The sequence below is a fragment of the Natrix helvetica genome (assembly GCF_964273705.1).
Source record: "Natrix helvetica genome assembly, chromosome: 10".
Lineage (NCBI taxonomy): Eukaryota > Metazoa > Chordata > Lepidosauria > Squamata > Natricidae > Natrix > Natrix helvetica.
The window spans coordinates 6,661,006-6,676,501 of NC_138561.1; the positions used below are offsets into that span (position 1 = coordinate 6,661,006).

The 15,496-nt window shown below is 42.5% G+C and overlaps 2 protein-coding genes across 2 annotated transcripts in view; both read left to right on the forward strand.

The window, feature by feature from the left end:
- Positions 1-14,547, forward strand: part of LOC309397352 (cytochrome P450 2J6-like) — a 109,089-nt gene extending 94,542 nt beyond the window's left edge. The window contains exons 9-14 of the mRNA XM_081963313.1: positions 9,729-9,889; positions 10,266-10,439; positions 11,842-11,980; positions 12,371-12,558; positions 12,773-12,914; positions 14,087-14,547. Of these exons, the coding sequence (XP_081819439.1) occupies positions 9,729-9,889; positions 10,266-10,439; positions 11,842-11,980; positions 12,371-12,558; positions 12,773-12,914; positions 14,087-14,277 (995 nt within the window). The 3' untranslated portion in view covers positions 14,278-14,547. The remainder of the gene's footprint in view (positions 1-9,728; positions 9,890-10,265; positions 10,440-11,841; positions 11,981-12,370; positions 12,559-12,772; positions 12,915-14,086) is intronic.
- On the forward strand, positions 1,369-8,066 carry LOC309397356 (cytochrome P450 2C16-like). Its single transcript, XM_081963321.1, has 4 exons — positions 1,369-1,561; positions 5,076-5,238; positions 5,857-6,009; positions 7,955-8,066. Exons 1-4 carry the CDS (start codon positions 1,403-1,405, stop codon positions 7,996-7,998), a joined length of 519 nt encoding a protein of 172 aa, XP_081819447.1. The 5' UTR covers positions 1,369-1,402; the 3' UTR covers positions 7,999-8,066.
- Positions 14,548-15,496: the final 949 nt, after the last annotated feature.

The window sequence follows — 15,496 nt, forward strand, 5'->3', positions numbered from 1 at the left end:
AGACGTTTCGCTTCTCATCCAAGAATCTTCTTCAGCTTCTCCTTCTGACAAATTACAGACTAAAAGAGCTGGAAGGTACCTTGTAGGTCATCTAGTCCAACCCCCTGCCCAAGCTGGGGACCCTACACCACTTCCGACAGATGGCAGTCCAGTCTCTTCTTGAAAGCCTCCAGTGATGAGTGATTCTCTTGGATGAGAAGGGAAACATCTTCAAAGAAAAAACAGTTGCCTTGAAAAAGCCCATTTTGGACAACCAGGACCTGGATGATGGAGACTCTCCATAGATGTTTAAGATTACTGGAAGGCAGAATGGAGAAGGGAAGGGAAGAGAAAAGAATACAGAAGAGAGGAGAAGAGAAAATAGAGAATAGAATAGAGATTAGAATAGAGAATGGAATGGAATGGAATGGAATAGAAGGCAGGTGAATACAGAAGAGAAGAGAAAATGGAGAATAGAGAATGGAAGGGAAGGGAAGGGAGGAGAAAAGAATACAGAAGAGAAGAGAAGAGGAGAAGAGAAGAGAAGAAAAGGAAGAGAAGAGAAAATAGAGAATAGAATGGAAGGGAAGGAAAGGGAAAAGAATACAGAAGAGAAGAGAAAATAGATAATAGAATAGAATAGAATAGCGAATAGAAGGAAAGGGAAGGGATATAAATACAGAAGAGAAGAGAAGAGAAGAGAAGAGAAGGAAGGGAATAGAAGAGAAGAGAAGGGAGGTGAATACAGAAGAGAAGAGAAGGAAGAGAAGAGAAAATAGAGAATAGAAGGGAAGTTAAGGGAAAATAATACAGAAGAGAAGAGAAAATAGAGAATAGAATAGAATAGAGAAGGAAAGAGAAGGGAGGTGAATACAGAAGAGAAGAGAAGAAAAGGAAGAGAAGAGAAGAGAAAATAGAGAAGGGAAGGGAAGGGAAAATAATACAGAGAGAAGAGAAAATAGAGAATAGAATAGAATAGAATAGAATAGAGAAGGAAAGAGAAGGGAGGTGAATACAGAAGAGAAGAGAAGAAAAGGAAGAGAAGAGAAAATAGAGAATAGAATGGAAGGGAAGGGAAAAGAATACAGAAGAGAAGAGAAAATAGAGAATAGAATAGAATAGAATAGAATAGAATAGAATAGAAAATAGAAGGGAAGGGAAGGGAAGGGAGGTGAATGGCTAATTGCAGAGCCATCTTCTGCAGATTCATGGATGAAATATTTCCCAACATTGTAAACAAGAACATAATCCTGTAATTTGGCAACAATTCCAAATGGAGCTAATTTTAATTTTCTGCTTATGAAATTTGACTTCTGAACACCGTGTACAGTTTATCCTAACTTTAAAGAGTTTACTTTTGGCTGGTCTCCCAAGTACAATAGCCAGAGAGAGAGAGGCAGAACGAGATATTCCTGCTAACAACATGGCTGTTTTCGGCTGCCTGTTTGTTCTTTCTCTCCTATTCCTCTGGTTCTGGATGCACCAGCGTCCCAAAGGTTTCCCCCCTGGACCATGGAGGCTACCCCTGCTTGGGAATCTGCTTCAGTTCATTAAGAAGGACCCCCTCAAGGAGTTTGACCAGGTAAGGCGTTTTATTCATTCTTCAGAGAGTGAATCTGCGGACATGTTTTCTCCTGCAAAAAGAAACTGAAAGGCTTTGTGTATGTTTCGGTTAACTTGTCTACATGAGACACAATGTTTCTTTCATCTAGAATTGGAGAAAAATATTTAGAAACTTTTGAAGATATGAAAATATTCCTCGTTTGATGCAGAAGAATCTTAATTCCTAATTGCATTAAACTTCCTCTGAACGCTTCATGAGCTCTTTTACTAGGTCACATTTGGTTTCCCTTCCAAGTTTTAAAAATGAAACATTCATCTTCTGTAGATTCCTGGAGAAATTTGATATTTTAAAAGTCTAAAGAACGGTGTTGTTTATCTTCACGAATGAATGGTTTATTACGCTGGTTTTGTGGAATTCCAAATCAGTCCATTCTTTTTTCTTGTCCTTCCCCTGCTTTTAAGGTTTATACTTAGAGAGAATATACCGTATTTCTTGGAGGATAAGACTACACCTAACTTTTTTGGGGGGAGGAAAACAAGAAGAAAAATCTGCCTCCCAGCATCCATCTGGTATTCATCTGGCCCGTTTGGCGTGGCCCCTTCACCACCACGGCCGTTTGATGCAGCCCATTCGTCGTCACCCATTTGCTGCGGACTGTTTGCCGTCACGGCCCATTCGGCGCAGCCCATTCATCACTGCCGATTCCCGCCGCCTGGAACCAGCCGGAAATGCGATGTGTGGAGGCCAAAAACGGCCGAAGGGTGGGGGCTGGTGGGTGGGCGGGGCTTCAGCAAAATTCGGTGCATAAGACGCACCACAATTTTCACCCACAGTTAAGGGGGGGGGGGGGGGAGGAACTGCATCTTATACTCCGAAATGTATGGTGTAATAGATAGACGAAACAGATAGAAGAATCAAGTAAGGCAGATAAACAAATCTATTTAAGTAGTTCTCAGTTAATGACCATTCATTCAGTCACTGTTTGAAATTCTGACAGAGCTGAACAAGGCAGGGGTGAAATGCTATGGGTACCGGCTAAAAAAAGGGTTTTTTAAAATAAGTTCCAATGATCGCACGTTGCACAGCTGAGCTTCGGAACTTTTTTTTAAAAAAAAAAACTTTTAAAGCATTTTTTGTCATACAGGTTTTCCAGAAATGTGGGGGGTGGGTCCCTTTTTTTCTCTCAGCAGGCTTCCCTGAGGCCTGCTAGGCCAAAAACGGAGGTAGGGTGGGTCCATGTTTTCTCTCAGCAGGCATCCCTAAGGCCTGCTAGGCCAAAAAGAGGTGGGATGTCTTCATTTTTGCTCCCAGCTGGCTTCCCTGAGGCCTGCTAGGCCATAAGAAGGGTTGGTTGGATCCGTTTTTTCTCTCAGCAGGCTTCCCTGAGGCCTGCTAGGCCAAAAACGGGGGTAGGGTGGGTCGTTTTTGCTCCCAGCTGGCTTCCCTGAGGCCTGCTAGGCAAAAAACAGGGGTAGGTTGGGTCCGTTTTTTCTCTCAGCAGGTTTCCCTAAGGCCTGCTAGGCAAAAAACAGGGGTAGGTTGGGTCCGTTTTTTCTCTCAGCAGGCTTCCCTGAGGCCTGCTAGGCCAAAAACGGGGGTAGGGTGGGTCGTTTTTGCTCCCAGCTGGCTTCCCTGAGGCCTGCTAGGCAAAAAACAGGGGTAGGTTGGGTCCGTTTTTTCTCTCAGCAGGTTTCCCTAAGGCCTGCTAGGCAAAAAACAGGGGTAGGTTGGGTCCGTTTTTTCTCTCAGCAGGCTTCCCTGAGGCCTGCTAGGCCAAAAACGGGGGTAGGGTGGGTCCGTTTTTGCTCCCAGCTGGCTTCCCTAAGGCCTGCTAGGCAAAAAACAGGGTGGGGGATCCATTTTTGCTCCCAGCTGGCTTCCCTAAGGTCTGCTAGGCCAAAAACAGGGGTAGGTTGGGTCCGTTTTTTCTCTCAGCAGGCTTCCCTGAGGCCTGCTAGGCCAAAAACGGGGGTAGGGTGGGTCCGTTTTTGCTCCCAGCTGGCTTCCCTAAGGCCTGCTAGGCCAAAAACAGGGGTAGGTTAGGTCCGTTCTTTCTCCCAGCAAACTACCCTGAGGCCTGCTAAGCCAAAAACGGAGGGTAGGGTGGGTCTGTTTTTTCTTCAGCAGGCTTCCAGCACGGAGTTGCTTGGACTCTTGCCAAAAGGTGAGAGATAGCAAAGGGAATAATTTGCTTCCATGCTCTCCTTTCTTGTTTCTGGCACTGTCCGCCAAATTGGGTCAAAGCCAGTGATCTCTTGGAAAGTGGGATCTGCCTTATCCTGGGGCAGCTTCCCACCATCAAACAAGTTAGGTTCTCACAGAGCCTTGTTAGTAAATGTATTAAATGGTTGTTTGAAAGTCCGTTGGACTGCAAGGAGGTCAAACCAGGCAATCCTAAAGGAAATCAACTCTGAGTGATCTTTGGAAGGACAGATCCTGAAGCTGAAGCTCAAGAACTTTGGCTACCTAATGAGAAGAGAGGATGCCTTGGAGAAGACCCCAAGGTTGGGAAAGATGGAAGGTGAAAGGAGAAGGGGATGGAAGATGATGAGATGATTAGATAATGACCTCAGTGCAACGAACATGAATTTGCAGGAAACACTGGAGCATGGGGAGGGGGGGGAGCAAGGGTTTTGCCTGCTGTGGTCTATGGGGTTGTAAAGAGTCACACGTACTTAGTGACTGAATGACAACAGCAGACATGTTTGGGAAATATAAATTGGCCAACTAGTCTCTGTGCCTGTTAGCACCTCATTTATCTGTACATTGATAAAATGGGCTCAAAGTCACTGATCTCTTGGAAAAGGTGGTCTGTCTTGCTCGCCATCCAACAAGCTGCGTTCTCGCAGAGACTTGTTAGCAGATTTATTAAAAGGTGACCGTCCTGAGAGCCCCTTGGACTGCAAGGAGGTCAAATCAGTGAATTCTAAAGGAAATCAACCCTGACTGTCCTGTGGAAAAACAGATCCTGAAGGTGAAGCTCAAGTACTTTGGCCACCAAATGAGAAGAGAGGACTCGGAGAAGATGTTGGGAAAGATGGAAGGCGAAAGGAGAAGGGGACGACAGAGGATGAAATGGTTAGATAGTGTCCTTGACGCAATGAACTTGAATTTGGGCAAATTACGGGCTGGCCTGCTATAGTCTATGGGATTGCAAGACCTACTTAGTGACTGAACAGTAACAGTGGACATGTTTGAGAAACATAAATTGGCCAACTAGTCTCGGTGTCTGCTAGCGACCCATTTATCAGTACATTGATAAAATTGGGTCAAAGTCACTGAACTCTTGGAATCCTTGACAATCCTGGCAACTGAGCCACAGTGGCAGTATTGCAGGTTAATTCTGCTGACTGCCAGCAGTACGATCCTGACTGGCTCAAGGTTGACTCAACCTTCCATCCTTCCAAGATCGGTAAAATGAGGACCCAGATTGTTGGGGACAATAGTCGGATTCTGAAAAACCACTTAGAGAGGGCTGTGAAGGACTGTGAAGTGGTATATAGGTCTAAGTGCTATTGCTACTTCATTTCAGCTGGGGGAAAAATATGGTCCTGTCTTCAGTCTTTATCTTGGAAGGACCCCTGTGGTCTTCACTCATGGGTTTCCTTCAACCAAGGAGGTTCTTGCGGTAAAAGGCACAGAATTTGCTGGGAGAGCATCATTTCCTTTAATGGATGTCCTCACTAGGAAGAAAGGTAATTGTATATAATTTCACTTTTGTCTTTTTCAAATGCCTGTTGGTTCTTGGTAGGGCTCTAAGTTACCCAGCTACCAATATTCTTTTTTCTCTACATTCTGGATTTCTGACCCAAAGTTTTCTAGTAAGAGAAGGAACTGCCTCTTTAAATGTTAAAATTAGCTCCCTTCTTCTTCTTTTTTCTTTGCAACATTTATGAATAACAATATAGTAGAAATTTTGGTATTCAGCTGAAAAAAATAATCCTATTTTCTTTATGCTGTAATAAAGCCTACTCAATGTAGGTCCTTGGCATGGTTATATTTTATTAGCTGAACATGAATTCTCTGTTCATGCTCAAGGTTGACTCAGCCTTCCATCCTTCCAAGATCGATAAAATGAGGACCCAAATTGTTGGGGGCAATGGGCTGCCTCTGTAAACTGCTTAGAGAGGGCTGTAAAGCACTGTGAAGCGGTATATAAGTGCCAAGTGGTATTGCTATTTACTTATATTACTTATATTGCCGTTTATGAAAATACACCTTTATTTTTAAAATAAATAAATAAATAAATAAATAGTTTCTGATAAGCAAGGTAAGGGTAAATAAGTCCAGGATAAGTTTTTGTTTTGTTTTAGGTTTACTGACATTAACATATGGTGAAGCATGGAAGGAGCAAAGAAGATTTTCTTCAATGCATCTCAGAAACTTTGGAGTGGGCAGAAAATCCATGGAAGAAAAGATCCTGGAGGAGGCAACTTGTTTGATTCAAGCATTCACTAAAAACATTAGTAAGTTCTCCTGGGACAGGAACGGATGGTTGAGGGATTGTCATTCCAGAGTTGGTTTTGGTTTCCATAGGGCCCAATTGAGTAGGTCTGTCAGGTAATAAGAATTTAATAGCTGCCAGCTGATGTAAGGTTGTAAGTTGTAATCTGTAAGATGATGCAATGAGGATGATTCAGCAATACAGGTATCACCTCTTTGAGACTCTGGTAGGGTCCACACAAGTCATTTTCCTTTCTAAGAGGTGTCTATATATGTGTGGCCATTAGAGGACGTTTCTCTCTCTCTCGCCGTGTATCTCATTTCTCTCCTTGTGTTCGTTGGTGAGTGATAAGGGATTTATCTCCATGCATATGTCTATATATGTCTGTATATATTTGTATATAAACAACTATTAATTGTCTAAAGGCTCTGTGTGCTGTGTTTTGTTCCTGGATTTATCTCATAATAATAGTCACGTTGGCCAAAGGTCTCAACAAGGTTGACCATTAAGCATATCTATTGAAGCAGAGTCAGTGGAGCTTAGAATTCTGGTTGTATAAATTCCAGGTCCAACTGACCAACATAAAACATATTGTTCATTTTGTTTCTGTGCTTGTATGTAGAGCAGGAGTCCTGCAACAATCAACCAAGTTGCCTTCAGAAGTTGTGGGAGCTTCATCACTGGAAGCTTTCAAGAAGAGATTGGACTTCTATTTGGCAGAAATGCTGTAGGGTGTCCTGCTTGGGCAGGAAGGTTGGACGAGATGACCTACAAGTTCCCTTCCAGCTCTGTTCATCTGTTAATATCTGTTTTGGTCACCACAATGTAAAAAAAGATGTTGAGACGCTAGAAAGAGTACAGCGTACAAAGATGATTAGGGGACTGGAGGCTAAAACATATAAAGAATGGTTGCTGGATTAGGGAATAGCTGGTTTAATGAAAAGAAGGACTAGGGGAGACAGGATAGCAACTATTGCAAAGAAGAGGGAGTCAACCTATTCTCCAAAGCATCTGAAGGCAGAACAAGAAGCAATGAATACAAATTAAAAAGGACAAAAGTAATTTAGTAAGGAGTTTAAGGAGAAACTTCCTGACAGTGAGAACAATTAATCAATGGAGCGACTTGCCTCCCAAAGTTATGAATGCCTCAACACTGGAAGTTTTTAAGAAGATGTTGGATGAACATTTGTCTGAAACAGTATAGGGTTTCCTGCCTAGGCAGAGGGTTGGACTAGAAGACCTCCAAGGTCCCTTCCAACTCTATTATTCTGGTAGGAGATTAGAATTTGGGGTATTGGATGTTCATAGAGAATTGGGGAGAAGGGGGGAAGATTTACCTATATAAAATGGCTAGTCTAGATAATACAACTCGTTGCCAACCTCTGTTTTCATGGAATATTTTTGGCCATCACAAACAAGGTCTATCACCCACCATGCTTCATGTTGTCCCCGGAGTGTCCTGGTAGCCTTTTCTAATGTGCTGGTCTCCAGTTTAGACTAAAAGGCAATCATCCAGGGATGGGTTGCTGCTGGCATTACTGCCGGTTCGGTGCCTCAAAAATTTTGCGCATGCGCGCTCGCTTTCCCCATGCACACACCAAACGTGCAGTCCGCACACGTGCGCATTTGCAGATAAAAAGGTCTGTGCATGCGCAAAACCTTAAAAAATGAAAAACATATATAAAAGTTTTGCACTGAAAATTGTTCTGTGCATGCGCAAAACCGAAAAACAAGATGGTGGCCCTGTAGGAGAACCGGTTCGGGGGTGTGGCAGACCTGGGTCGCTGCCACTTCCAGTGACCCAGGCCGCCAAGTTACTACTGGTTTAGCTGAACCGGTCCGAACCGGCAGGAACCCACTTCTGCAATCATCCCTTGGAGGCCAAATCCTACCAAGATATGCTTGTAAGAGAGTTAGGATTAACACAGCAACCAGTTGACATGGAACTAAAAATACATATTTTGCAGTTCATGATGGAAAGCAGGATTCTCAAGAATTGTTCGTATTCTGAATCACCAACATTTTCCTCAGGGAAAAAATTCTTCTCGTGACTGTTCATTCACCACATCCTTCCATGTATGGAGCCTATCTCCTCATGTTTGTAAGTGTCCTAAAACATACTTTAATGATAATGTCATATGCATATTCTACGCATTGACGATACCCCAAGGAGTCTTTTCAGTTGTACCTTGGATAGAGTTTGTGTACTTGGCTCTGCTAATGATCTACACTACCTGGTAGGGCTAAGACGTTTAGTTTTACCTTGCTTTAGATTTCAGGAAGATTTTTGTTTGTTAGAAGAAGATTGAAAATAGCAGAGGCCATTTGACCTTGACAGAAGAACATTTTTTCCCAAACGGCATCCCTCTGCTAAACAAATAATTCCCTCACCATTATCAAACTATTCACTAAGGCTGCATTACTATTACTATTAATCTTCTCATTGTTCCCATCACCCATCTCCTCCCACTTATGACTGCATGACTGTAACTTTGTTGCTTGTGTCCTTACGGTTTATATCGATATTGCTTGTTTCCTGATTGCTTATTTGTACCCTGTGACTATCATTAAGTGCTGTACCTTATGGTTCTTGATGAATGTATCTTGTCTTTTTTATGTACACTGAGAGCATCTGCACCAAAGACAAATTCCTTGTGTGTCCAATAACACTTCACCAGTATTCTATTCTATTCCATTCTACTCTATTCTATTTTATTCTATATAATGTATCTTGTCTTTTTATGTAGGCTGAGAGCATCTACACCAAAGACAAATTCTTTGTGTGTCCATTCACACTTGGCCAATAAAGAATTCTATTCTATTCTATTCTATTCTATTCTATTCTATTCTATTCTATTCTATTCTATTCTATTCCACTCTCTCCTCTCCTCTACACTCTACTCTACTCTACTCTACTCTACTCTACTCTACTCTACTCTACTCTATAGAATGTATTTTGTCTTTTTATGTACACTGAGAGCATTGGCACCAAAGACAAATTCCTTGTGTGTCCATTCACACTTGGCCAATAAAGAATTCTGTTCTGTTCTGTTCTGTTCTGTTCTGTTCTATTCTATTCTATTCTATTCTATTCTATTCTGTATAATGTATCTTGTCTTTTTAGATACGCTGAGAGCATCTGCACCAAAGACAAATTCTTTGTGTGTCCATTCACACTTGGCCAATAAAGAATTCTATTCTATTCTATTCTATTCTATTCTATTCTATTCTACTCTCTACTCTCTTCTACACTCCACTCTACTCTACTCTACTCTACTCTACTCTACTCTACTCTATAGAATGTATTTTGTCTTTTTATATACACTGAGAGCATCTGCACCAAAGACAAATTCCTTGTGTGTCCATTCACACTTGGCCAATAAAGAATTCTGTTCTGTTCTGTTCTGTTCTGTTCTATTCTATTCTATTCTATTCTATTCTATTCTATTCTATTCTATTCTATTCTGTATAATGTATCTTGTCTTTTTATGTACACTGAGAGCATCTGCACCAAAGACAAATTCTTTGTGTGTCCATTCACACTTGGCCAATAAAGAATTCTATTCTATTCTATTCTATTCTATTCTATTCTATTCTATTCTATTCTACTCTCTACTCTCTTCTACACTCCACTCTACTCCACTCTACTCTACTCTACTCTACTCTACTCTACTCTACTCTACTCTAAAGGAACATAAAGGCAGATGAATTGATAGGGATCTAATTTCTTTTCTTTGACAGATGAGCCTTTTGATCCTTATGGATTGCTGGATGCTGCAGTTGCCAACATAATATCTACCATATTATTTGGAAAACGTTTTGAATATGATGACAGCTTCCTCAAAACTCTGCTATATGGGATACATCAAAATTCCCGAATAGTAGCAGGACCCTGGGCCTTGGTATCCTTAACAAGAATCCGAAAGACTATTCAAAATTAATGCGCAATTCGGTGGTGGGAATTTGAGTTTTCATGTCTCGCCTATTTTAGAAACGGTCCGGTTTTCTTAGCACCTAGAAAAGCCATTTTCCTTGTGATTAGAATAATATCTCATCAGAGTTACGGGAATTGTGGGTAAAGCTTCTGTGTGAGTTATTTGTTGCTATCCAAATTTCATCAGGGTGAATTTTACCTCACGGGGACATTTTTTGAAATGTATTGGGCCATTTGACTCTCTATCAAATTGTTTTTTTTCCTGCTCCATTTATCCTATAAAGGAAGATATATTAATCATGATCAGGCTAATCAATGTTGGCTTTCTTTCTCTTTGCTGGTAGCTTTACAATGAGGTGCCCTTAGTGAGAAGTCTTCCCCTGCCCCATCAGGAATTATTCAGAATTACGAAGAAAATACAAGCTTTCCATCAACAAGAGATTGACGAGCACAAGGCAACCATGATTCCAGGAGAACCTCGAGATTTCACTGATGCATATTTAGAAGAAACGCAGAAGGTAGATTCCTCAGACTTTCCCTGTTGAATTTGCAGTGATTTCTCTTCCTCTCATCTTGGATCTATTTTTCTGACATTAGCCTCCTAAAGATGTCACCAAAACCTTGATAGTAATTTTTCTAGGTGTTGTATCAAATCCACTTTCTGCCTGGGTGACACATTGTGTGAGTGAAGCAATGTCCCTTTGTTTTCATTGCATGTTGTGGAGACTCCACCACTTTGTTGTTGTTAGTGGCGAAGCCGTGTCCAACCCATCGCAACCCCATGGACAACTGCCTCCAGGCCTTCCTGTCCTCTACCATCTCCTGGAGTCCATTTAAACTCATGTAGATTGCTTTGGTGACTTTATCCAGCTACTTCAGTCTCTGTTGTCCCCTTCTTTTGCCCTCAGTCTTTCCCAGCATGAGGCTCTTCTCCAGGGAGTCCTTCCTTCTCATTAGGGGGCCAAAGTACTTGAGTTTCCTCTTCAGGATCTGGCCTTCTAAAGAGCAGCCAGGGTTGATCTCCTCTAGGACTGACCGGTTGGATCACCTTGCAGTCCAAGGGACTCGCAGGAGTCTTCTCCAGCACCAGTCCAAAGGCTTCCATTCTTTGGCACTCAGCCTTTCTTATGGTCCAACCTTCACAGCCATACATTGCAACTGGGAAAACAGAGCCTTGACTATACGCACTTTTTCTGGCAGGGTGATGTCTCTGCTTTTTAGTCTGCTGTCTAGATTTGCCATAGCTTTCCCCCCCGGGAGCAGGAGTCTTTTAATTTCTTGGCTGCAGGGAAGGATGAATGAACTTAGTTTTCTTAATGTTGAGTTTCAAGCCAACTTTTGCACTCTCCTCCTTCACCCGCATCAAGAGGCTCTTTAGTTCCTCTTCACTGTCTGCCGTTAGATTGGTATCATCTGCATATCTGAGGTTGTTGATATTTCTCCCAACAATTTTCTCCCAACCATCTAGAGTAGATCTTTCCATCAAGACTGGGGGTAAAGGACCTTTTACCAGCTCAGAGTGACTCTCTAGGGCAAGGATCTCCAACCCTTGGGCCATGAACCAGCAGCATGACACAAACTGGGCTATGCAAACTAGCAAAGACCCATCTATGGAATGCAGGCAGCACACGAAACCACACTTCCTCTGGACCACGGAGAGACCTCCCTCTACAGAACCACTCCCTGGTGCCCAAAAGATTGGGGGCCACTGCTCTAGGGAACTTCCCAAACTTCATTATGATGTGTGATCACCAGAAGTTGCTTGTTTCCCATCTCCCTACTTTCGTTCTCTTTTTAGTCCTATTTATCAGAATGAATTCCTGCTTTCAAATTGGAGTTATCAACTGAATTCAAGAGTGTGAGAAGGACCTTTTCCTATTTGATTGTTAATAACATTCTTTGTTTTTTAACTATGAAAAGCCCGAGAGGAAAGGTTCACATTTTGAGGAAGACCAGCTACTGATCTTACTGTCTAACCTGTTTGTGGCTGGAACAGAGACGATGGCGTCAACACTGCAGTGGGCATTGCTCTATTTGATGGCCTTTCCAGAGATCCAAGGTAAAGAACTAAGAAATAGGATGCTTGACCTGTAATAGTAATGACTTTATTTATTATGTAATGGAAGAAGGATCCTGAATGATCATGGCTGGAAACTCAATCAGCTTCATTCTCCTCACTTCTGGGGGGCACCTGCTTGGAAAACAAACCATTGTCTACTTTAAGCAGGGGTGTCCAAACTTGGCAACTTTAAGACTGCTGGCTGGGGAATTCCGGGAGTTGAAGTCCACAAGTCTTAAAGTTGCCAAGTTGCCAAGTTGCCAAGCTCTGCTGGCTGGGGAATTCCGGGAGTTGAAGTCCACAAGTCTTAAAGTTGCCAAGTTTGGACACCCCTGACTTAAAGTCAATGAAAATATTTCCCAGAAGGTAACCAACCTATTTGTTCCTCAGAGAAATGCTGGAAGGAAATAGACACGGTGGTGGGAAACAAGGCAAACCTGAAGTACGAAGACAGAGAAAAGTTGCCCTACACCAATGCCGTCATTCATGAAATCCAACGTGTTTCAAATGTTGCTTCTTTTGGACTACCTCATGCCCCCATAAAAGATATGCAGCTTTTTGGGTATAAAATCCCCAAGGTAAAAGCAGAAACCTTTAATTGTTTTACATGAAGTGAAGGTTTGGTGAGTTGGCAGATGTCTACCTGGGTCTTCCTCATCTGAAGCGGCTGTGTTTGCATGTAAGAGCAAGAGGAAGCAAGAGATTGAGATCAATGGGAGTCTTCCTTTTGAATCTCATGTTATGGGAATGCCATAAGGTTGTATGCCTTTGTCACGTGCTTCTCTTTTGCAGGACACTGTGGTTTTTGTCAACATCCAGTCTGCCCATCGTGATGAATCCCAGTGGAAGTTCCCCAATGAGTTCAACCCCTCCAACTTCCTGAATGAAGAGGGAGAGTTTGTGAAGCCGGAAGCCTTTTTGGCATTTTCAGCAGGTGAATTTGTCTCTGCCTCTCTTTCTCTGTCTCTCTTTCTCTGTCTCTCTTTTTCTCTCTCTCTTTCTCTCTCTCTCTTTCTCTCTCTCTCTCTCTCTCTCTCTCTCTGTCTGTCTGTCTCTTTCTTTGTGTTTTTCTCTCTCTGTCTGTCTCTGTCTGTCTGTCTGTCTCTCTCTGTCTCTCTCTCTGTCTCTCTCTCTCTGTCTCTTTCTTTGTGTTTTTCTCTCTCTGTCTGTCTCTGTCTGTCTGTCTCTCTCTCTCTCTGTCTCTCTCTCTCTCTCTCTGTGTGTGTGTGTGTGTGTGTGTCTGTCTCTGTCTCTGTCTCTGTCTCTCTCTCTCTCTGTCTCTTTCTCTCTCACACACACAACACACACACACTCTCTCACACAAACATATACTTTTAGTGGAAATCTTTGTTTCGAGTCTTGTGAAAGTCAGCTCTTGGGCTCAGTTTATAATTCAGCATCCTATAGGAAAATCGGGTTTAAAAGGAACACAGGTAATCACGTTGAATGCGGTCAGTCCAGAACACCTGGTCCTGGACCATAAAAGGTGTGCTCAAGCAGGAGACCCTACACCATTCCAGACAAGTCACTGTCCAGTGTCTTCTTCAAAGCCTCCAGTGATGGAGCACCCACAACTTCTGAAAGCAAGCCGTTCCACTGCTTAATTGGCCTCACCAGTTAGGAAATTTCTCCTTGGTTCCAGCTTGCTTCTCTCCTTGATTAGTTTCCATCCATTGCTTCTTGTCCTGCCCTCAGGGGCTTTGGAGAATAGGTTGACCTCCTCTTTTTTGTGGCAGCCCTTCAAATTTTGGAAAGCCACTATCCTGTCCACTCTAGTCCTTCTTTTCACTAGACTAGACCTACCCAATTCCTGCAACCGTTCTTCATATATTTTAGCCTCCAGGCCCCTAAATCATCTTTTCCACACTCTTTCCAGTGTCTCCACAACTTTTAAGTCTAAACAATATGAGGTGTGCTGCATAGAGTCCTAGAAGATCAATCTTTTAGAGAAGCGAAGAATGCAAAAGAACTGTTACCAACTTTGGAAATCTCATGAGATTTGGAGTTGTAGTTTCGAGAAAGAAACAGATCCGGGATTTGCAATTGGTTGCCAGCCTTCAGCTGTCTGAATGGCATCTCTCTTTCTCCTTCGCTTTGTCTTTTCAGGACCGAGAGTCTGCTTAGGAGAAAACCTGGCACGGATGGAGCTCTTCCTCTTCTTCACCGGCATTCTCAGGAACTTCCAGCTATTGTGGCCAGATAAATCCCAAGCCCCAGATTTCACACCACACTTTGGGGTTACACAATCCCCATCCCGCTTTACCGTGTTGCTGAAATGTCGCCAGCCAAGTGGGTAGATCAAAGTGAGGATTCTGCAAGGCAACCAATTCAAGACAACCTCGTTCTCCCCAAAAAGCCAGCAGCCATTTCTACTTCAAATTCACCACTGAGAATATGTCTACAAATATAATGCAATTTAAGGCCAACTCATTTAGATATTATAACAAAGAAATGATCAGATGATCTTATACACACATACAAACACACACACAGACAAACACAGCCATATTTGTCTCCAGTGTTACAAGCTATGATTTAGAAGAATTAAATTTATTATTTAAGTGTTACATATTTTGTCCTGCATTTAGAGATAAAATTTTCCTGGATTGCTGAACAATTTGAGGGACAAATTCTCAGATTTGTAATCCAATTTAATAGGGCCATTTATTTTTTGGGAAACTAACTAACTAATGAAGGAGAGAACCAACCTAGAACTAAGGATAAATTTCCTAACAGTTAAAGCAATCAATTAAGGGAATAGCTTGCCTTGCCTTCAGAAGTTGTGAGTGCTTCATCACTGGAGGCTTTCAAAAAGATATTGGACAATCTATTTGTCTGAAATGGAATAAAGCCTAGGATGAACGGTTGCAGGAACTGGGAATGTCTAATCTAATGAAGAGAAGGACTAAGGGGTCACACGACTGCTATCCTGTCTTGCCTGGTCCTTCTCTTCACTAGACTAGCCATGCCCAGTTCCTGCAACCGTTCACCAGGCCTTTGATCGTCTTAGATAGATTGAGATTAACAGAGTTGGAAGGGACCTTGTGGGTCATCTAGTCCAACCCAAGCAGGAGACCCTACATTATTTCTGACAAAGGGCTCTTCTTGAAAGCTTCCAATGATGATGCTCCCACAACTTCTGAAGGCAACTTCTGTTCCAGCCATCCATATTCTCTCTCTCTTTCTCTCTCTCTCTCTCTCTCTCTCTCTCTCTCTCTCTTTCTCTCTCTCTCCAGGCAGCCGCTATCCAGCCAGCCATTGTCTGTCTGCCCCCCCTCTCTCTTCATTATCTAGCCAGCCAGCCAATTTATCTCTATCTATTCATCCATCCATCCGAGAGAAGATTCTCAGTAACCGAAAATGGGATGGGAGTTATAATCAAGAAGAAACATGCAGCAATCCTGAATACAGAATTACAGAATTGACAGGGACCTTGGTGATCTTCTACTCAAGTAGGAAACTATATAGCATTACAGACAAGGGGCTTTCTAATCTCTTCTTAAAAACCTCCAGTGT

Excerpts from the sequence above, each read along its gene's own strand:
- LOC309397356 (XM_081963321.1), top strand. The coding sequence starts at position 1,403 with ATGGCTGTTTTCGGCTGCCTGTTTGTTCTTTCTCTCCTATTCCTCTGG. Across the intron at positions 5,239-5,856 it reads TGTCCTCACTAGGAAGAAAG|GTTTACTGACATTAACATAT; the intron begins GTAATTGTATAT and ends GTTTTGTTTTAG. Across the intron at positions 6,010-7,954 it reads AGCATTCACTAAAAACATTA|TTCATGATGGAAAGCAGGAT; the intron begins GTAAGTTCTCCT and ends CATATTTTGCAG.